This window comes from Anser anser (genome assembly GCF_964211835.1).
Source record: "Anser anser genome assembly, chromosome: 2".
Lineage (NCBI taxonomy): Eukaryota > Metazoa > Chordata > Aves > Anseriformes > Anatidae > Anser > Anser anser.
The window spans coordinates 67,867,228-67,889,189 of NC_139721.1; the positions used below are offsets into that span (position 1 = coordinate 67,867,228).

The window sequence follows — 21,962 nt, forward strand, 5'->3', positions numbered from 1 at the left end:
AGTTCTACCACGGCCGCTCTCTCACTCCCCCTCCTCAAAGAGAAAGGGGGAGAAAATGCGATGCAAAGGGCTCAAGGGTTGAGATAAGGACGGGGAGATTGCTCAACAATTATCGTGACGGGCAAAGCAGACTCAGCATAGGGAGAGAGTAAGATTTCGTGCCTATTTCTAACAAGCTAGAGAAGTGAGAAACAAAGGAAAGAAAGCAAAAACGCCTTCCCCCCATCTGCCCTCTTCCACCTCCTCCCCCCGAGAAGCGCAGGGGAACGGGGGAATGGGGGCTGTGGTCAGTCTATAGCGCTTCGTCTCCACCGCTCCTTCACGGTCACTCCCTGCCCCTGCTCCACGTGGGGTCCCTCCCACGGGATGCCGTCCTTCCCAAACTGATCCGGCATGGGCTTCCCACAGGCAGCAGCTCTTCAAGGACTGCTCCAGATATGGGTCCTTACCACGGGCTCCATCCATCCCCCAGGAGCAAACTGCTCCAGCACGGGTCCCCCACGGGTGGGCGGCAGCTCCCCCCAGGCCCCCTGCTCCTGCGTGGGCTCTCCATGGGCCGCAGCCTCCTCCAGGCCACATCCACCTGCTCCACCGGGGGCTCCTCCACGGGCTGCAGCGTGGAGATCTGCTCCGTGTGGGACCCGTGGGCTGCAGGGGGACAGCCTGCTCCACCAGGGGCCTCTGCACAGGCCGCAGGGGAACTGCTGCTGCGTGCCTGGAGCGCCTCCTGCACTGACCTTAGGGGCTGCAGGCTGGTTCTGTCTCATTTTGTCACTCCTCTCTCCCACTTGCTGTTGCCGAGCAGGGTTTTTCCCTCCCTTACTTAAATCTTCTGTCCTAGAGGCCCAACCACTGTCGCTCCCTGTCTCAGCTCTGGCCAGCAGCAGGTCCCTTTTGGAGCCGTCTGGAGCTGGCTCTGATCTGACATGGGGCAGCTGCTGGGCTCTGCTCACAGAGGCCACCCCTGCAGCCCCCCTGGTACCAAACCCTTGCCACGTGAGCCCCATACACTCCCTAATACTGAAAGGCAGTGTGGAAAAGTGGTGAAGAATTTGCGTGAGAAAGAGCGAAGTGTGAGGCAGTGAGACATGGCTGTCTGTCAGTCAAGAGGCTTTGAAAAGGATCAAAGTGTTTGTGGAGAAAATATTGGGACTGAAGGGTGAAAAGCAGCACTGAACATTTATTAAACAGAACTGAAATGTTCCAAGTTTGGCCAGCACTGGCTATATCTGATGCAGTAAAGACCGTGACATTGAAGAGACAGATGGAGGAGAAGAAGGAAGGGCTAAACATCTGTTTCAAGGAGCAGTGCGCAAGTAGTGAGAAGCTGAATCAAATAGAAAGATCAGGGCTGGCGTGAGAACAGAGACATGCCAATCAGAAACCATCACACATGGTATGAGACACATGGTGGCCTGGAAAAACAAAAGGTAGAGGAGGGACCACTGCAACTCTCATGGAGAGTCCTGGTCCAGAGGATTGGGATGGAAACACATGGGAAGAGACAGACCTGTGCAAGTCTGGCTGGTAATAACAAGTAACAATAATGGTGTTAGGAAGGGCACTTCTGTCCCAGTGCAAGATGAGCTCTGTGGTACAGTAAGCCAGCTACAGAAGCAAATGTCACCCCCCAGTTACCAAGACCACCATAAAGAAAACCAAGGCTGCAGCTGCAGCCCAGAAAAGAACAGAGCAAGTCACTGTCACAGCAGGCTTCATTCACGTAAAATTAAAGCCATGAAAGATGATGGGTGCCCTAAAAATGGATATTGATGCTGATTAGCTGGTTAACCTGGAGGGACATCCTCGACTAACAGTATGGGGTTGTATGGGTCTTGCTAAAGCAGTAGCCTGAGGGTGAGACTGGGAATATCAGCAACTATTCTGATTTTATTATTTACTTTTCTTTTTTTTTTTGCTACAGCTTCAAGTTTTTTGAAAGGCATTTTACTTTCATTTCCTAATGGCACTTCTCACAACAGTTTTGTTTTAGCCTTTTCAAAGGGGTCTTTAAAAGAGATAAATACACATTTGCAGTAAACGTGTGTCTTTAGATAGTCATTACTGAAGCTAGACCTAAACATTACTTTTTATTTCCTTTCACTTCAATGTTGGATTGTAAAAATGGCATTTTGTTTTTATCTCTGCACTACAATCTGCTGTTCCCAGGGTAACTTCCTTTCTGAGAGGCTTGTCAAAAAGCAGGATGTGGATAAGATTAAGTGTGCCTTGAAGGATGAAGATTGTTGAGGAGAACCGCGACTTCATTATTCATTCAGATCTGGGTTCCCCAGTATAAGGGTGATGGGTATACTGGAGCAAGCCTAGTGAACATGCCACTACAGGCCACTAAGATGATTAAGCAAGTGGAGCATCCGACATGTGAGGAGATGGTGAGGTAGCTGGGATTGTTTAGCTTCAAGAAGGAAAGGCTCAGGGGAGATCTGATTATCAATGTGTACAAATAGCTAATGTAAACAAGATGGGCCCAAACTCTTCTCAGTGGTATCCAGGGACAGGACAAAGAGGTAGTGAGCCCAGGAAATTCTACTTAAACATACAAAAAAAATCTTTTTACTTTTTAGGTGGTAAAACACTGGAGAAGTTTGACCAGACAGCTTGTGGAGTCTCCATCCTTTGAGATACTTAAAACCTGATTAGATATGGCACAAAGACACCTCCACAGATCTCTTCCAGCCTTAACTGAAAGAGACTCTTACGATTCTGTTCTTCACTCTGCTCATGACTCTGATTCTACTCTTTTCCTTATTCGTCCTTCTAAAAATAACTTCTTTTGCATGTCACTTTCCCCATCTGTTTCCTGAATCCTCTCCCTGGAGCAATGGTAGACACACAGAAAAGCAGGATGGTACCTATGAAAAGAAATAGGAGAAAAGAGACCTTGTTAGTTTGGCCACATTAGTATTCCTCTCCTCCCTTTCTCCCCCCCCTAAACACTGCTGTAGTCACTGTCACCAGGAAGGCATCAGCAGGAGACATCACCTACTTAGGCACTTACCAACAGTTGGTAGAAAGGGTCAAGATAAACAATGGCCCAAAGGCCTCCTCAGAAATTCAGCAATACCACAACCATCTGCCACGTGCATGTCAACCAGCTTTGACAACATGGATGTTCTGCTGCCAGAGCATAGGGCCAAAGAGTTGTAACTTCCCCTGCAATCACCATGTTCTCAGCTGTGGGAACATCTTTCACTGCCACCATAGTCCCACTGCTTCCTTGTCCTGGGGCTGCACCTCCCAAGGAAGACCCCCAAAGTGAAAGGTGTGGGCCAATGCTCACCTCTTCAAGAACACCCTAACTACCCAGACCTCACAGATAGTCCTTCTCATCTTCATGCCCTTCCTTTCTCCAGTGTTAACCCACTGGCTGCTGAGGAGGATGCCACTGTGGCAGTCAGGGGTCAGTTTGCTATTTTCAAGATTAGTTAACCCCCTATTAGCCCGTTTCCCCTGCCATCAGGCCTTGATCTGGAGATAACACAAACTTGAAGGCCACAGAGGTGCCAAGAAGCGGACTCCTCTGCCACAGTGATGTCAAAAGATGAGCTGTTTTCCTCCCTGGAAGAGATTCCTAGTTTTAGAAGAAGAGGTGCAGAATTTGCCCTTTCCCACCAAATTCTCCCTTTTCCAGCTCCACCCTACCACGTCATCTCATGTATGACTGTCCCACATATTTGATTGTCTGGTACATCCCTTGTGAGACACAGAGGCCAGAACAGCACAACTGCATTCAAGGTGTTGGCAAGCCATGAATTTATGATGTTAGGGGATCCTGTTATTTCCCCTAGCAGTATAGTTCTGCCCAGGCATCCGTAATTCTCTCATGAAGTCGTCTCTTATTTAAAGCAGTGAGAATTTAAGAGTATCTGTAGATCAGCTCAAGTTGGGTACCTCCAAGTAGGGACCCCGCTCGAGGCTTCCTCTGGGTTTTTATACCCGTAAAATCTTTGCTTCATCAGCTATAGTCCCATCAGTTGTTGGCACATGTACGCTATGCTCTATCAGATTGGCGGTTCTATGTTGCAGGGTGGAATGGTTTCTTTTATTTGCTGGGTACAGCTCTCATCCGGCGCAGTCCCCTGTCAGCAGTCCCCCTTGCCCCCATCCGACCCCAGCACAATGCAGCTCAGTGCTGCTCAATCACCACTACATACCACGTTCAGGTTACTGGGAGTTCACACTGCAGCCCAAGACTTGACTAAATTTACTCTGCACTCTGCTGATGTCAAGCTACTAATGACAAGCAATAGCTGCCCGAATTCCTTACATACCAGCGGCTTGTTTCCCTTCCAATGCAATGGCATAATGGTGTCCTAATATTCCTTAGGTTTTATTTGCTTTTTTGACTGCTGCTGAGTGCAATGTTGATTAGTTTCATGGAATCTCAGGATCTCACTCCTGAGTGGTACTAACCAGCTCAGAACCCATCAGTTTACATACAAACCTAGAAATGCGTTTCACCTCCAAGCCACACTTGATTTATCAGCATTTAATTTCATCTGCCATGTAATTGCTCAGTCACTCAGTTTTGTGATGTTCTTCTACAATTCTCTAGTCTGCTTGTTTTCCTGCTACTTTAAATAACTTCATCCCATCAGCAAATCTTACTGCTTACTGCTTACATACAGTATTTCTGGGTTATTATTTATAAAAGTTACACAGTGCTGACTGACATGGAACTCTAGTGGTGATCTTCTTCAGTTGAAAGAACTCACCATTTATCCTTACCTCTGTATCTTACCTTTTAAACAGTAATATATCCATACCAGCACCTTCCTTTTTAGTTTTTCCTTTCCTTTCCTTTCCTTTCCTTTCCTTTCCTTTCCTTTCCTTTCCTTTCCTTTCCTTTCCTTTCCTTTCCTTTCCTTTCCTTTCCTTTCCTTTCCTTTCCTTTCCTTTCCTTTCCTTTCCTTTCCTTTCCTTTCCTTTCCTTTCCTTCCCTTCCCTTCCCTTCCCTTCCCTTCCCTTCCCTTCCCTTCCCTTCCCTTCCCTTCCCTTCCCTTCCCTTCCCTTCCCTTCCCTTCCCTTCCCTTCCCTTTCCTCTTTTATAACATTTCCTTGCAAAGGCTTTTGGAAATTCAGGTAAAATATATCAACCAGATCACTGTAATTTCCATGTCTTCTCAACCCTTCATTGAGCACCAAGAGTATTCTAAGGCACGTCTTCCTTTTAATAGCACCAACATTGACTAGGCAACTGGCGTTTCTCCCAGCATCTACTAATCATATATTCTGTTATTTCTACTATGTTACATGAAATAAGCATCAGGCTTAGAGACCTGCAGTTCCCCAGAACTCCACTGCAACCCCTTTTAAGATTTTGTGTCAATTTGTCACCATGAAGCCTTTGGATACCAAAAAAAGTTTTGATACCAAGAAAAGTTTTTGAAAAGTTTTAGATTACACACTACCATGAGCAATTCAGATCCTTCATTCCAGAGTTTGACAAGAGCCCCAGGCCCAGCCAGCTGGTTACTTTTAGGGTTTACTCTGCTCATCTCCATCATAACCTCTTGTACAATTACTCTAATTTCAGACCCTCTACCAAAAGCAGATCCTAAGAGGGATTCCTTGGATGTGAATCCTCCTGATTTCATCCACAGGAAATCTACCTTAATAAACTAGCAAGACTCAATCAAAAACTTGATCTTCAACACCCGTGTCAACTGTAGCTCAGGCAATCCCCAAGACACACAGCATGAATTATTCACCGAAAAGACGCCGCTTAGCTGCTTGAAAAATCAAAGCCAAAGCGTCTGGCCAGACGTTGTGCCAGACACGCGTTTGTGCCGAAACCAGGGCTGGTTTCCTGCCTCTCAACCTTCCGCTTCTACCACGGTCTGCTGCATCCACCCTGCCATGCGAGGCCTCGCGCAGTGCTCAGAGCGCATTTCCAGGGCGCCCTAGGATGCTCTGGAAAGCGCGCATCGCTTCCAGGGGTCCCGCTGCCCCTCGGCCTCCTGAGGGAGAGAAAGGCTGTGATGATGTGCCTGTAGGGCACAGAAGGAGAGAAATCACTGAAGGAGAGCATTTCCCTCAGCGGTTCCCTCAGCATCCTCCCTCAGCATCTCCCCACAATATCTCCCCACAATATCTCCCTCCCCTCGGCATCCCCCCTCAGCCTGGGGGTCGGCAGCTGGTGCTGGCAGAGGGGAGGCCGGTACTGGAGGAAGGAAGGAAAGCCGATGCCGGTGGCGGTGGAGGAAGGCACTGCGGAGCTGGACAGCAACCTCCATCCCTCCGGGGCCCGCCCCACCCCGCCCCGGCCGCCGCCCCGCCTCGGCCACGCTGGGGCAGCGCGCCACGCCGCCCGGGGGGCTCCTTTGTGAAGGGAGGGCGTTCTCGTTTATTTTATTTTTTATTTTATTTTATTTTTTTTTCCACACTACGCCTTCTTTAAAAAGCTGGCGTCCGGCCGTAGCCCTCCGTCCGGAGGAGCGCGAAGGGGGGCGGCGATGGAGGAGGGCAGGCGGGGCGGCGGGAGGGGAGCCGCGGCCGCCCCAGGTTCTGGTGGTGATGGCGGTGGTGGTGGCGGCGGCGTGCGGCGGCGGCGGCCCCACAACATGGCGGGCGCGGAGCCCTTCGGTGCCGTGCTGGGCGCCCTGCGGGACTGCTACGCGCAGGCAGCCCCGCTGGAGACCTTCGTCCGGCGGCTGCGGGAGAGCGGCGCCGAGGAAGCCGAGGTGGTGCGGGACGACGACGCCCCCTGCTACCGGACCTTCGTGTCCCAGTGCGTGGTGTGCGTCCCCCACGGCGCCCGCGACATCCCCCGGCCCTTCAGCTTCGAGCAGGTAGGAGGGACAAGGGCGCCGGACCTGCCCGTGGAGGTGCGGGGCTGCCCGGGGGAAAGGCGCTCCCCTCGCGGCCGGCACCGCTGGGGCTCCCCCGAGCTCCCCTCCGCGCCCCGAGGTGCTGGGGGGAGCCGGGGCTGCCCCTGGCGAGGGGTGGGCGGCACATGGCTGCGGTGGGACGAGGGGATGTGGGGCTGGGGAGCCGGGCTTTGAGCCCCTGCTGTGGGGTCGGGTGTGGAGAGCAAAGCGTGGCTCCACGGGGCGGCTAGGAAGGAGAAGGGCCGCTTTCCTCTCCCCGAGTGCTTCACGTACCAGTGCTTGGGCAGGAGAAATGGTTGGGAGAAGAGAAAAGTGCCGGGAGACACCGCAGGCATAAGCAGAACCGTGCCGCAGACCGGGGCGGCGCGGTCTGTGCCCGGTTGTGGAGTGTTGTATAAAGTTGTGAGCTGGGTTGTTTTGTTAAAACTCCTTTATTTTACGTAAAAGGAAATGGAGGCCTCAACCCTGGTGGTAGAGCCTGCGCGAGCGCAGGTTTAGGGGCAGAGCGAGCTGAAAGCCCTGAAGCTGGGTTGCTGAGAGAGGGGAGAGGAAAAGTGTCGGGTGCTTCCTGGGCACGAAAGTCAGGATCAAAGGATCAAAAGGGCAGGCGTTAGAAAGACTTCCTTAAAGCAGTCGTCTCAGGTGGCTGGATGTAAACACCTTGCGGTAGACTTCAGTCTTGTGCTGGTGTAGTGCTTGTGAATTGGTAATACTGCTTTGCAAAGGTTTAATGCTGAAGTCTAGGACTGCATGTATTTGGCGTGCCTGACTGTTCAAAGCATGCGTTGTCATTTATAGAAGAGTTGTTGATTAAAAACTAACCTTCCTTCTTTCTTTCTTCAGTTATCTAGTCAGAGTGAAGTCATCTCAAGAGTCATGCAGAGACTGTGTGGGAAAAGAAAGAAGAATATCCTCACATATGGATACTCCTTACTGGATGAAAACAGTTCTCACTTCCAAATCATGCCACTTTCAAACGTATACAGCTATCTACCCAATACTGCAACAGAAACCATGCGTATCAGTGGCCTCTGGGAAACACTGCTGAGCAGGATAGGGGATGATGTGATGATGTATTTATTGGAACACTGTGCAATCTTTATGCTGGTTCCCCCTAGTAACTGTTACCAAGTTTGTGGGCAACCAGTTTATGAACTTATTTCACAAAATACAGACTCATCCCCAACGTTTGTTAAACAACGGTTTTCAAAGCATAAACGTAGTAGCTTGCTTAACTATACGCAGAAAAGGCTAACGTTTCATAGACACTATCTTTCAAAGTCACGTCAGTCGAAATGCAGGCCAAGACTTGAAGCTAATGTTTCCAGCATGAGAAATAAAACCAGCAATAATGTACAAAGCCTAGGGTCCAGTGCTCTGGAAAAACAGAGTAGCTCCAATTTATGTTTGTCAGCTACAGCACCGTCTTTAAAAAGGAAGCTTGATAGGGAACAACTGGAAGTCACAGCTAAGAGAGCAAGATTAGAAGAGAAAGAGAGAGAGGAACAGGCTTGTAATACCACTCCTGATGTAAACCAAAGTATTCCCAAGAGGTATGGAACCGGCTGTGTAGCATCACATTCTGTAAGTCTTATTAAAGAAAAATACATTTCTCAAAGAAGTAACAGTGATATGTCTCGTCCTTCTTTAGTTCACAGTTCTCGGCATGGGAAGAAGCCTGTGGCAGACAAAAGCTCTTTTCTGCAAGGAGTTGAGAGTAACAGACGTTTAAAGCCCAGCATTGAAATGCAAGTAGAATCCAGTAGAAAGAGAGTAGAGACACGCAGGCCTATACCTCGGTTGGATTGGATACCAATCGAACCGATGGAAAGTAGTTCTTCAGGACACGAAAAGCAGGAAAGTCCCGTAGCTCATTTGGCAGAGGAGTTACCAAATAAGGTTTTGCCATCTGCAATATACATTGACAGGAAGTTTCTTCTGTATTCTCGCAGGTATTGGAGAGAAGGTTTCCATAAATCCTTCCTATTGAATCGCTTGAAGGGTAGTCAGGCAGGTGTAAGACGGCTAATAGAAACGATATTCTTAAGCCAAAATCCGTTTGGGCAAAAGCGCAACCAAGGTCTGCCACAGCAAAAATGGAGAAAGAAGAAGTTTCCCAAACGCTTCTGGAGAATGAGAAGAACGTTTCAGAAACTCTTAAAGAATCATGGAAAGTTCCCTTATGTAGCTTTCTTGAGAAAAAATTGCCCTCTTCGGGTATCTGAAACCATTTTGAGAAAAGCCAAGCTGCTCAGTCAGGCACCTTTGCCTGGGGAAGCAGAGGCTCACAAGCAAGCAGAACAGCTTGGGAAGGAGCCTACTAAGCGTGTGACAAGCAGCAGATGCGAATCTGGTCACACCGACGTGCCCAGCAGCTTACCTACTCCTCTCGCAACATCTGCGTGCGGGGAGTCAGGGAGTGAGGAGCAGATTCCTGCAGAGGTGTCTGATTCAGTCCTCAGGGAGCTTCTCAAGGAGCACAGCAGCCACTTTCAGGTGTACGTCTTTGTGAGGGAGTGCCTGGAGCGGGTGATCCCCGCTGAGCTTTGGGGTTCAAACCATAACAAGTGCCGGTTCTTCAAAAACGTGAAAGCGTTCATTTCCATGGGGAAGTACGCTAAGCTTTCGTTGCAGGTGTTGATGTGGAAGATGAGAGTAAATGACTGCATGTGGCTTCGTCTGGCCGAAGGTACTTAACATTGCAGAATTAAGGGGTGGGGGGTCAGGTGGCTGGCCAGGTTTAGGGTGCGGAGGGGAGGGTATTGAATCTGGGTGCAGAGTCATTGGGTTCATTGCTAATAGCTGGAGCTGAGAGAGCAAACCTCATAGTGTTTGCCATTAACTGGTGGTGGAGGAATACTTAGACCTGTCTTCTGTGTGCTGAGAATGTAAGTTTTCATTATTTTCACTTAATTGGATGACAGTTTCATACAGAAACTAGTATTTAGAACCTGGACCTTCAGCAAAACTCCTTGCCTTCTGCTCCCCAAATTACCAATAACTGTGACCTAGGCATGGAAGGAGCAAATGCAGTTTGCCTTTTGGTTACCATAAGCCATCAGAAAGCACTAAAACCAAATCCAGGTGCTTGTAGAGTCACGTGTATCTCTTCTCTGGGAGTAAGCCATCATCCCACAGCATTTTTTTTCCCCCCTCACATCTACCTTGTGAAAAAGACACGGGTATGGGACCTATGCAATGCCTGTGGTCACCCACCATCAGTTACCTTTCTAGAGCCCTCCTTTAGGAACACAAGACCCTTACTGATCACAGCTTCAAGCTAGGCAGGTGGTGGTGCAGCTGTCATCAGGGCTGACCACCTTCCAAGGAGGGTGGGAGTGCCAGCTGATTGCATTGAGTTCTGTACGAATCCCTCCTGTTCGGTCATCTCTGGTGATGAAAGGTAAATTTTGCTTCCCTGAAGAAGCCTTTGTCCTAGGACAATTCTAGGCTGAAGCTGTGGTTTTGTGGTTGATTGCTGTGGGATCTCATGGTTATTGTAATTTATTTTTTTTACGTTTATTACATTCCGTTCTCCATCTATAAAATGTGGATTGCACTTCCTTAACTGTTACATTTACAGAATTTATTCTTGCCTAGCAATATGCTTGGATCCTATAGCAATCAGAGATGAAAATGGTATTCCTTTTTAAAAAGGTGCAGTTGGGTTCTGAAATTACTACAGGTCCTCTGTCTTGAAGAAGGAAAATAAAGTCTGGTATTTGAGACCTGATGTCAAAAGTCAGGGAGGTACACGTCTATAAAAAACTGCTAATTCTAGCAAATACACAGACACAGAAACTTTGGCTCAAAAACACGCTTTTCAAAATGCTGAGGATTTAAATATTTCAAAGGGGTTTTTTACTGTACAAATACATTTGGTTTGTAGTTACTTGGAATGCCTTACCTTTGAAAAAATTAATACCATCTTACTCAGTGGTCTGGTTCCAGGAAAAGCAACACATAAGCTTAACTTTAATTTTTTTGAAACTACTCCCATGTGCCTGAAGTTTAAACACACATTTAATTGCTTTGCTGTGTTGCAGGCGTTTTTCTCTCCAAAAGAAGTGGTGGTGGTTTCTTGTAAATCATGACTACAGTTCAGGGAATTGACAGCTGCTGTCAAAATATTAGAAAACTGGTGATGTAGTTCCAGTACAGCTATTTAACATGCTGATTTAATTTGTGTATTTCGTGGCCTGCACGTTATGACTTTTCAGTGGAAGAATCAGCCATTGTGTTCTTCATTGATGTTTTCTGGCTTCTACTGAAGTGAACACTCTTTTTATCTCTTTATGGCAGTCTTTTCTTAGGTGCTGTATATACATGAAAGTGTCTCCGCCCTGAAGAGCACAAAAATCAAGCAGGGTAGAGAACTGGAAATTTATTTCCATTTGTTAAGTTTCAGTCTTAATTGTCAGCTCTCTTGTGTCCAAATTTGGCTGTTTTTAACACATTTGTGCTGTGCAGCTAATTAATGTTTCTGCAGAGTCTCTTTAAACTACCCTGTTGCATTATGCTAAATTCTACTTTTAATTAGAAAAGTAGTATTGAAAAGTTGCAAAAATTCAGAATTTGTAGGGTAGAGTTTTACTCTACACTTGGCCTGCCTGCATTTAGACATCACAAAAAAAGCCTGTGGGCTTAAATTTGATAGCAGCTAGGAATGTTCTAGCCTCATAATTTTTGTGCCATCTAAATATTATGAGTGCTGACAGACTTAGTCTGATTTTTGAACTGCAGCAATGTTTTATATAGGTTGTCTGAAATACCTCTTTCTCCAGCTCAGCCCAGTTTAACTCTCTCAATTATTTTTACAATATACCTAAGAATTTTCATTCTTTTGCTTATTTATTAAATACATATATATATATATATATATTCTAATAGACTTTATTTCCATTTTATCCTTCGCTTCAAAATGATCCTGTCATTGTGCATTAAAGATCTTGCACAAGCAATGAAAGTAAGTCTTTGGGTTGCTGGTGGTATGTATTTGTATTATGTGCATCCATTTATCACTGCTAATTAGTTTCCATCTTTATATGTGAAGTTCGGGTCATGTTATTTAATACTAGTGAAAAATCAGAGCTGTGTCTGTGGAATTGTTCTTGCTTTTTTTTTTTCTTTCCATTAACCTCATGCTAAGAAATGAGTGTATGTGTGTTTTGTTTGTTCCGTTTTTTACTAATATAAGTAGTTGTTATTTGCTATAATGACCTTTCAATTGTTTGTTGAAGGTAATCACTTTGTTCCTGCTTCTGAACATTGTTTCCGTGAAGAAATTTTGGCTAAATTCCTATACTGGCTGATGGATACCTATGTTGTTGAGTTGCTCAGATCATTTTTCTATATCACCGAGACCATGTTCCAGAAAAACATGCTCTTCTACTACCGAAAGTGTATTTGGGGCAAGTTACAGGACATTGGAATTAGGTAAAATTAGAAAACTAATCAAACATTAATGAAATATATGGAAGTCTCATGTTTTGCACTGTGAAGTTACAATTCTGCTTTTATTTATTGCCCCTTTATCCTCCTCCCATTTGCTTAATTTTCCAAAGGAAAAATCGACCTGTGTTGGTAGTTTGCGTGGCTTGTAGATCCAGAAATGTTTTGTGTGAGAAAACTTAGGCAAATTTGAAATTCTTTGGTAGGAGAACAGAAACCTTTGCAATGATAAAATCAATTATGAGGAGGATTTTGTTTTGATAAGTCAAATTTTTACACCTTTTAACCATCAGTAAAGCATAGTGGCAGCATCCCAAAGTAACCTTGAGAAAGCTAATTCAAAAAAATGCTGAATTTTCTTTAACTGCTTTAATTAAAAAAAAATAAATCTGCTGCAATGCTCTGTCCATTATTTCAGACAGTAGCCTTGTGGGGATTTTTTTTTTAATTATTATAAGATTGAAGGGTTTAAAAGCTGCAGCTTCTTTTTTTTTTAGTGCAGCTATGGAATTCCATGCTGCTTTTTTTGGTCTTAAATGTGTGAGTGTGCTTAAGTTAGCACCTTATTTAAGATCAAATCTTAAGCAATTGAATGAGAAAATAGTGAAAATCAGAAGAGAGTTTTAATGAACAGTATTACGTGTACATCTCCAGAGTTTATATCTTCTGGGTTTTCATTATAAATTGCTGGTGTCCAAGAGAGCTCTGGATCTGTTGGAAATGAGCATGCCTGATGCCTTGTGTTCTGCCATTTTAAATGGTGCACCTTTTACATTTGATGGGGTCTGATGATCTCCAGTTTTGTCTGCGATTTTTGGTAATTTTTAATTCTTTTTACAGTCTCCATGCTCCCTGAGGTTAACACTGGTATCTCTCCTGTGCAACTGCCTTGCATGTGTGTTTGCACTTCATGGGGCCCTGGAGCTGTTTGCAGTTACAGCCCAGAATAAGCAAGTTAAACAGCAGCAGTAAAACACAATTTTCAACCCGGAATACTTTGTTTGTCTTGTCTTCAAACTAACAGCATTAGTGTTGTAATGAGTGTTTTATGTAGCTTTAATGTACTTCACAAGCTAATGGTTTTTTGTGTAAAGTACCACCCAGCAAGAAGTCTTACAGGTTAGGTATAATGCTCTTTTTAACGGGGTGTATGGTTAAAAGAAGACAAGTAGTTTTGGTTTTAGCCCCTTCTTTCCTATCACCAATTTCCCCCCTCCCCAAAAAGAAACCCAGTGTATAAGGACAAGGTGCTCTGACATCAAGGGACCCTAATTTGGGCTGATCCTGCTTTTTCCTATTTCTTTCCTGAGTATTTCCACCACGCAGAAATCAGCGCTTTCAGCACTCTTTTTTAGAGTGTGCTGTGTAACATGAGGTTACTGATCCAGCTGACTGCGTTCAGACAGGTGGCAAACTGCCTATTTCACATGGGCGGAGAAAATGTGGGATTTAGAGGTAGTGGGAAACAGCTGTTTAGGGCTGCCTGTGTCGCCTTGGCCATTTCTAGACTCTCTGGGCACCATCCCCTCATTCCCAAGCAGCATTTTCAGGAGCTTCTGATGATTGAGCGCCACAGGCTGTTGAGCTGCTTCCATTTTCCCTGGAGGAAAGAATATCTGGCTTCGGTTGTTTCCCTGATGACTGCTCTGCAGCTGTCCTGGTTCTTTCTCCTCTCCAGCTGGAGCTGCTCTGGTCAGATTGCTGTCAGGAAGCCAGGTGTAGCCACTGATGCCTTCCCACTTATTTTTGTCCTCCAAAGGAGGAGAGAGGATGGATGAAACAGACCAGGACTTCGCTCATGGGTTTGCCTTTGCACTGCATTGTCCTCAGGGTGTAAATCCTTAACAGTGCTGTGAAGGCGAACTGAGCATGGTTCAGTGGCCACTACATCAGTGTGTGTTCAAAATCATCAGCGCTGCTATAAATGCCGTGAAATAAGCAATGAGTGTTGATGCAGGCAAAACGACCTCAAGCTCCACAACTGGCCAGAGGTAGTAATAGTGAGGATCTGCAGATAGCTGGCCATGGCCTTCACTTTCAGAGGAAGTCATATTTTTAATAGAGATGGATTTTGGGGTGGTGGTGTTTTGTTTTTTAATCTATTCCAGTGTCATCAGTGCACAGGGATGGAGGCTTGATTTGGTTGTTTCTGTTGAACTGATGTTCTTTATTTTATCTTGGTGATCTAGCTAATGCTATAATGCGTGCATGAAGTCCTGTAGGTTTAGGAAAGAAGTTAACTCATAATGACTGATAGTGCTCTCTAGCTATGTACACGCGATCTGTCCTTTCCTCTGTACTTTGGGAATTTTATTCCAAGTTTGAATACAAATCTAAAGCACTTGCTCAGCTTGCTGGCCCAGGATGCCTCTGTGTTCCTTTTGGCATGCACTGTATCACTTGGACCCTGACAGTCTCGAGCACCTGGATCTTTGGCTTATACGTGGGTTGTGTTGGCATGCACAAGAGAAATATTTGTGTGCTTCATCTGCATGCTTGGCTTCTCAGATGCCTCCTAGAGCATGCTTACTAGTTTTTCACCATCTATCCACCATCTTTTGTGACAGCATGGCCTCATTTTGCTAAAGCAGCCTGTGGGCTTCTGTGGGATATGGAAAATAGGAGTGCAAATTTAGAGTTGCATCCTTTGCTCTTCAGGGATTTGAATTCTCATTTTACTTCCTGGGGGTCTATCCTAACAACTGGGCTGTAGGGCTTTGTGAAATGGCACATCCTTTCCTTCTGAACAATACAAGCAGTGTAGGACACTGATCCAAGTCTTATGTTGCAGGTAGGGCGCTTTAACCATCTTAAGTAAAAGCAAGGTCTTTGTGTCACCTCCTTTTCCTGCCTTACTGCGTGGGAGGAGAGTATTGGTTTGGACTAAGCTACACTGAGCTGTAAATCCTGAGGGGGTGGCTGTGAGGGGCAAGCACATTTACCAGTAAGATAAATTTGTGACTTGGGAGTGTTCAGTTCTTTATGGTTTTCTGCTGGTTGCTTTAGCTGACGCCTGCTCATAAGGTCAATTCTTTTGAATCCTGTTACTGTGTACCTAAAAGCCCTAAATTTTTTTTATCTAGTATCTCAGTTCTCTATATTTTTTTAATAGCTAGTAGGTCTCTTAAATGTCAGTAGAACACTGTGTAAGTCCTCCCATGGGTCTCTCTTTACATAGTATTCAAAAAGTCCTATTCAATTTGGTTTATATCTTTCAAGCTTCTGAAGCAATGTAAAATGTCTGTCTGTGGTTTTATATTATAAAAAAATCATAACGTTCAAATATACTTGCCTAATTTGTGGATAATTTTTTATCTGTGTTAATTTAGGTGGTGTTTTTGTTGCCTTAATTTGCATCAGGAAGAAATATATGCTCTATTATTATATTGCATTGTCATTAAGATAACCATGGAACTGTTCTGAAATTCAGATTTCCATGTCAGTTTCTTTAGAAATCTGTAATTATCTTCTTAGTAAAATGTTTGGGTTCAGTTACCATTAAGAGATGAAACATTTTAACTTCTATTGCATTTCCTATTGCTTACACTCAGTGCGTATTTATTTTTTTAGAAACCATATTGCCAAAGTACATCTACGTCCTTTAACTTCAGAGGAGATGGAAGCGATCCATCAAAAAAAATACCTTCCTATGGCGTCAAAGCTCCGTTTCATTCCCAAAGTCAGTGGATTAAGACCCATAGTCAAAATGAGCGGTGTTGTTGAAGCACAAACGTTGAGCAAGGAAAGCAGAGCAAAGAAGGTGTTTATTTTTCTTATTGTTTTATGTGGATTTGTTAGATGTGAGTTGTTTTTTTTTTGTTGTTAATATAAAACTAGTGGTGAACTGAGACATTGAAATCAGAAGGACTGAATGTGCCTACCCATTGCAACTTAGCATAGCTTCTCCTTTCCCACTGCTTAATTGTCATTACCCTCCAATTCTGGAACTGCATACTTCTGCTTGTAAGCCTGCCTTAAGGAGACGAGTCTAACAGAGTGGCATGGCCTGCCCACTGAACATGTTTTCTCTCTCTTCTCTTTCCATCTGTTTCTCTCAGCTCGATGTGTCTGATTGTGGTGAACATTGGCCATCCAGGGGGTTGAAGGACAGAAAACTCAAAGATATCCCGTACTCGGTGTTCAGAACTAACGCGTTGCCTTTATTTGGCACACCAGAGGGTGAGGGACAGATGGGTCTGGCCTGTTGGGGTTTCCCTGAACGCTGATTGTGCGTGTTGATGGCTGTTCACAAAATAATCCATTTAACAGGCCAGGTAACTGCAAGATACAGTGGGAGCCCAATTTCACTCTCTCCCATGACTAAATTGTTTTTCCTTAAGGCTGAGTCCCATGTAGAGCACAAGATGAAACACTCCTCGGATGGGTGGGAGTTCAGTGGCTGCTTAGTGCCTGTAGTTCAGTGTGTGATCCCAGACCGTACTTTCAGGACATCAACTAAAAGCTGTTCTGAAGTGGTTACTTTCATCATAGTCTTTCTGTGGCTATCCTACTGTCAGATTCCAGAGCATGCTCACAGTTAATTTGGGAATAGCTGTAGTGCTTTAAAAGGTTCTGTTGCTCCTATAACAGATTGGCATGAAGGATGACTTGAGACCTGAATGCACTAAAAAAAAAAAAGGAGGTTCAAAGTTAACCATGGTAGCTGGCCAAGTGGCTTCATAGGAGAACATCACAAAGCATGGTTAATGATTTTCATATATCCAAGAAAAGCTGTAATAGTGTTGTGTTGCTTCTGAGACAGCAGACAGACACAAAAAGAAAAGTGTGCTGTGCAAAACATCATATTGAAGAATTTGGGGCTTACAACCTACTGGAAGTAATGTGGTTTTTTTGTTTGTTTCTTTTTTTCCAAAACTTTCTTGGCTGCACAGTTCGTTTCTGTCACGGCCTCTTATCTTGCAGCCTGTTCCAGTTTTTCATCCTGTCCCATATCCAGCTAGTCTCTGCTCTCCAAATTTCTCCAGGCGTTTAAAGTGTAGGAGGAAGAGCAGCTTCAGGTTCTTTCTATCTGACAGTGTTCCAGGCTTTGGAATTTGCAAACCAGTCTAGAATTGTAGGGGTAGACTTTGCCAGCTTCTGTAGCGCAGCACTGGAATGTGTCAAGATGAATTGTCAAGAGATAATCTCTCAAATGTCCAGCAAATCAACTTCTGGCTCTTGGGCAGCTCTCAAACGTTGCTGCAAAAAACCATGGTGAGATAAGTCCAGTTCTGTGAGTTTGTCCTCAAATCAGCATAAATTTTGTTTTGGTTTAAAGGTTTTATGTAATTGCTTTTCATCCTTCTTCCCTTTCTGTTTGAATCTGTGTATGTGTATATATGTATTTTTATATATACACACAGATGCATATATATTTAATGGGAAGCCCGAAGCACTGGGTGTGAGGAGGGTTCTTAGTGATCTGTTCTGTTTGAGAATGTATAATTTTTTTTTACTGCATTCTGCAGATATTCTAGCAGACCCTCAGGCTTTGCAAAGATGTTGATAGCTCTGTGGATTAGATTTGTTCTGGGAAGTTGAGAAACTGAATGGAATTTCTGCCGACATTAAAACAAGGAGCCACTGAATATTGTGACTCCAAGTCCCTCAGGACTATTTCAGGCTAGGTTTTGAACTCTAAAGCCTTAGTTGTCTCTTATTGATTTACCCACACACACCCATATGGCCATCACTTTAGTGAAAAGGTGTTAAAGCAACCATTTGGGACATGCTCTTAAGAAAGAAAGGAGGAACTTCTCTCCTGATAATTTGTTCTTGCTGCTTCTATTTATCTTTGAGCTACATCTCTACCCTTCTGCCTGTTTTTTCTTAGGAACACGCCCTATGCTGGAAAAGAGATCACAGGGTTTCAGGAATCACTGAAATCCAGAATCACTGGATTCAGGAAAATGTCTTAAATTTCAGCAGTCTTTTTTATGGACTAGTCAAAAATATTTTGCAAGATCAGCCAATGAATTAACATAACTACTTACCTTATGCAAAACAGTAAAGTTGGATCATGTTGTTCTGCAGTCAGTGACAATAGCACACTAAATATTTTTTGTGTGCTCAAGTTTTTCCAGCTTTTCGCTAACACCTGTAATTGATTTTTTTCAGTGTAAAAGTAAATTTCTTCAAATGAATTGATAAGCTTCCAAAGAGTAGTTTAAATGCAGTTGTGTCGTGATCATGACAATACTACTGAGATTAAGAAACCTTTTATATTCTGTGTATACATTTTGTGGGACTTATCCAAAGTTCTAAAAATTCATTAGCATGCAAGTGTGCAGGTTTACTTTTTTCATCTTAAATTTGTATTTCACTATTCCCGTAGCTGAGAGAGTTAAATTTTTGCTAAAGTACCTGCATAAATTGTCCCCGAAGGCTCAACTGATGATGCAGATGGATTTAGCTTAAGGTCTCAGGCACGTGTTCTTTTTGCCATTCTTGTTGTGGTGGTGATAATCTCCAGTAGAGAGAATGGATGATATTTAAGAAAACTTACCTTAGAACTCATGGTGGTTTTATTTTCTGAAATCCGTCCATTTATGTCCATGACTGTTAGACCTTGATTGCCAAGAGTTAAGTACAGGGGGAAAAAAAAGGGGGGTGGGGATTTAAATGTATTCCCCAAAACAGCTGTGAGTCTGTTTTGTCACTTCCAAGTAGTTACTACCACTATATTCAGGCTTTCTGAAAACTGTATTTGACCAAAAAAGTTCAGTAAATACACAATTTTCCTCTCATATTTCATCTAAATGAGAAATGTATGTATTGCAGAGAATTTAGAATGTTTCAACACACTTCAGGGTGATTCTTTTTCATCTCTTTAGCTGAATCACTACAACACGCAACTTAAAAATCTATTTAGTGTGTTAAATTATGAACGAACTATAAACACCAGTGTTATCGGCTCTTCAGTGTTTGGGAGAGATGATATCTACAGGACATGGAAGAAGTTTGTTAAAAAGGTTCTTAAATCAGATGGTGAAATTCCTCATTTCTACTATGTAAAGGTACGCCTTTTCTAATCCAGTATTCAACCTAAGTTTGCAAAGTCAACTAGTGCAGATCTTTTACAACTGAGATAGCTGTGATGTAAGTGCATAATTTTTTTTTTTCAAAGTCAGTTTTTGTGCATACTTAACATAGACTGGTTTGTTTTTTTCTCCTGCAGTAGTGCTTCCTTTACTTTGATATTTTTCTGTTCATCTTTCTGTCATGTAACAGTTCTTGCTTCTGGACATACACTCTGTTTCTGCAGTTACATTTACTTGAGTATAAAACTGGGACAAAAATGTAAAGTTGAATAGGATTTTAGGGACATTTTCTCAAATTAAAAACAGGAAAAATTGGGTGTACGCATTTGAATAAATTTAGTGTCTTGTGATAAATAGGTGCCTTTTCTCTCCATACGATCAGTGTCTTAAAAATAAACATCCTAGCTCTAGTGTCTCTCCAGCAAATTTACTCTCCTGCTTGAAAAAAATGAGCGCTTGTCATATCTCATTATTTGAAGATTTTTTTTAATTAACACTTGTGTTAAATAATGTCTAGGTGAAGCACAAAAAGTTGCATAGCTTTGAGTTGGTGTGATTTATATAAAACTATACAGATTTATGATAATACAGTGAGGCTTCTCTTCCAGGTGTCATGTCCTAAAATTATTTTCAGAAGTTGTTTTGTTAACTTTCAAACGAAAGAATCGTGTTATTGACATAATTCTTTTATTTTTTTTGCTTCTTCAGAAGGTTTTGAATTGTGACAATGACAAGAAAAAGCAAAGTTAAAATTGCAATATGAGATTTAGAAGAGGCAAAACATTTAGGTTTTCAGCTTTCCAGGAGTCTGTAAGATGTCATCTTCATGATTGTATGGAGAGGAAGGTTTCTTAAAATATCTAAATATATAAAAATGTTAGCAGTAAACTTCAGTTAAATGATTGAAAGTTAAGTGTAAGTTTTAGGGCTGCATGTGCAACTTTCAGTATGCTACCTTTCATCTCCACTAGTATTTAATCATGAAAAAGAGTGCTACGCAGTACAGATGAGTGTAGGACCTGCCCTACCTTCTTCTGCTAATAACAAGGATTATTCTGAAAATGATGGCTTGGTTGTCCCCAGCAAGGGAAAACTCGCTGATGGCTGAGGAAAGTATTTTCAGTTAAGCAATGTCACACATGTTAAGCTTTGTCACGCATTTGGAAATGATGTAATTTCACTCCTATGTGTTGCTTCAGCCGTGTTTGTATACTACAACAGTGACTTTTTTTTTCCATACTGCCACAGCATTTATGGTGATATTGGTGAATATGGAACATAAGATACGGAGCATAATGGAAGCTATTTCTTCTGTTTCAGGCTGATGTGTCCAGGGCTTTTGATAGCATTCCTCATGATAAACTTGTGGAAGTGATTTCACACGTCTTAAAACCTGAGAAAAAAACTGTCTACTGCATACGGCGCTATGCAGTGGTTATGATCACTGGAAGTGGAAAAGCCAGGAAATTATATAGGAGACACGTATGACTTGCTACTTTCTTCTACGTGCTGCTGTTAATATGTTTCTGTCCAAAGAATATGTTTGTTTATAGCTTTTTTTGTGTGTGTGTCTAAACTTGAATTAGGTAATTACTTCATAAAACATTTTAATACTGTTGGAAATTTTCTGGAGGGAACAAAACTGCTTTTTACGCTTCAGTGTTGAACAAAGAAAGAAAAATGTGTTGTGGGAACAGAGACACGAGAGAGAAATTTCATTTTAACAGATCTGTTAGATTAAAACAATGCAGTAAGAGTGGGCCTTTGATCTTCACTGAATAAATTCTGTCTGCTAATGAATCTTCTATTTTGCTTTTGTCATTTATTTTTTTAATATACAGGTTTCTACTTTCAAGGATTTTACGCCAGACATGAAGCAGTTTGTGTCCCGGCTTCATGAGAGTACCTCATTGCGAGATGCGATAATAGTTGAACAGGTAAATATTAGGAGGCTTCTTTTCATCTGAAAGGGAAAGCTGCAGAAGTAGTAGAGGAGGATTTAGGGTTTCTTTTTGTTTGTTTAAATGAATGTACATATTATATGGTGATGTGACCTGTCTTCTAGTTAACAAGCACTTTCCACAGAAAAATTCAATGTTTCTAACAGGCTTTCAGTGGAAGTGATGCCTGAGGCAAGAACTCTGACAAAATGTCATTCTGGACTTCTCCCGGATTTTCTCATTTCTGTCCTATTCTGTTCTATTTGAAACATAGTTTTCTTTTTTTCATTCCTAATGAATTTCATTACTTGTTGCAGAAGTTTTCAAATGAAGTAAAGAAAGGCTTCAATGCATGCTTTGTCCAAAATGTACAGAAGTAAGAAACTGGAAAGTGTATTCTAAGCGAAGCAACTAAGGGAATAGATATGGCACCCTGAAGAGCAAGCTTCACTTAACAGAAAAATGACTTTAAAAAATCAGCTTATTTTAATGATTACTTGCCAAGGCTGATTAGAATGAACTCTTCTTCACAGGAGTTAGTGCAGTATAAAACAAGATCAACTCTTGTATTTTTTGTTTGAAGGGATTACTTTAACTCAGAAAGTATGTTTAAAAATTATATATATTTTAAATTGACTCCAGCTAGCAGTGTTGCAAGAAGCAATCATCCTTCTGTTGTT

The 21,962-nt window shown here is 43.1% G+C and overlaps 1 protein-coding gene across 3 annotated transcripts in view; it reads left to right on the forward strand.

Moving 5' to 3' along the window:
- The first annotated feature begins 6,222 nt into the window (after positions 1–6,222).
- The window catches only part of TERT (telomerase reverse transcriptase), a 31,148-nt gene continuing 15,408 nt past the window's right edge, over positions 6,223–21,962 (forward strand). The window contains exons 1-7 of one of the 3 annotated variants that reach the window (XM_083826739.1): positions 6,225–6,812; positions 7,695–9,540; positions 12,092–12,287; positions 15,873–16,062; positions 19,136–19,318; positions 20,663–20,824; positions 21,184–21,279. In XM_083826739.1, the coding sequence (XP_083682865.1) occupies positions 6,477–6,812; positions 7,695–9,540; positions 12,092–12,287; positions 15,873–16,062; positions 19,136–19,318; positions 20,663–20,824; positions 21,184–21,279 (3,009 nt within the window). In that variant the 5' untranslated portion in view covers positions 6,225–6,476. Of the gene's footprint in view, positions 6,813–7,694; positions 9,541–12,091; positions 12,288–15,872; positions 16,063–19,135; positions 19,319–20,662; positions 20,825–21,183; positions 21,280–21,962 lie in introns of all 3 variants that reach the window. The other 2 variants (XM_083826740.1, XM_083826741.1) reach the window with 2 other exon arrangements.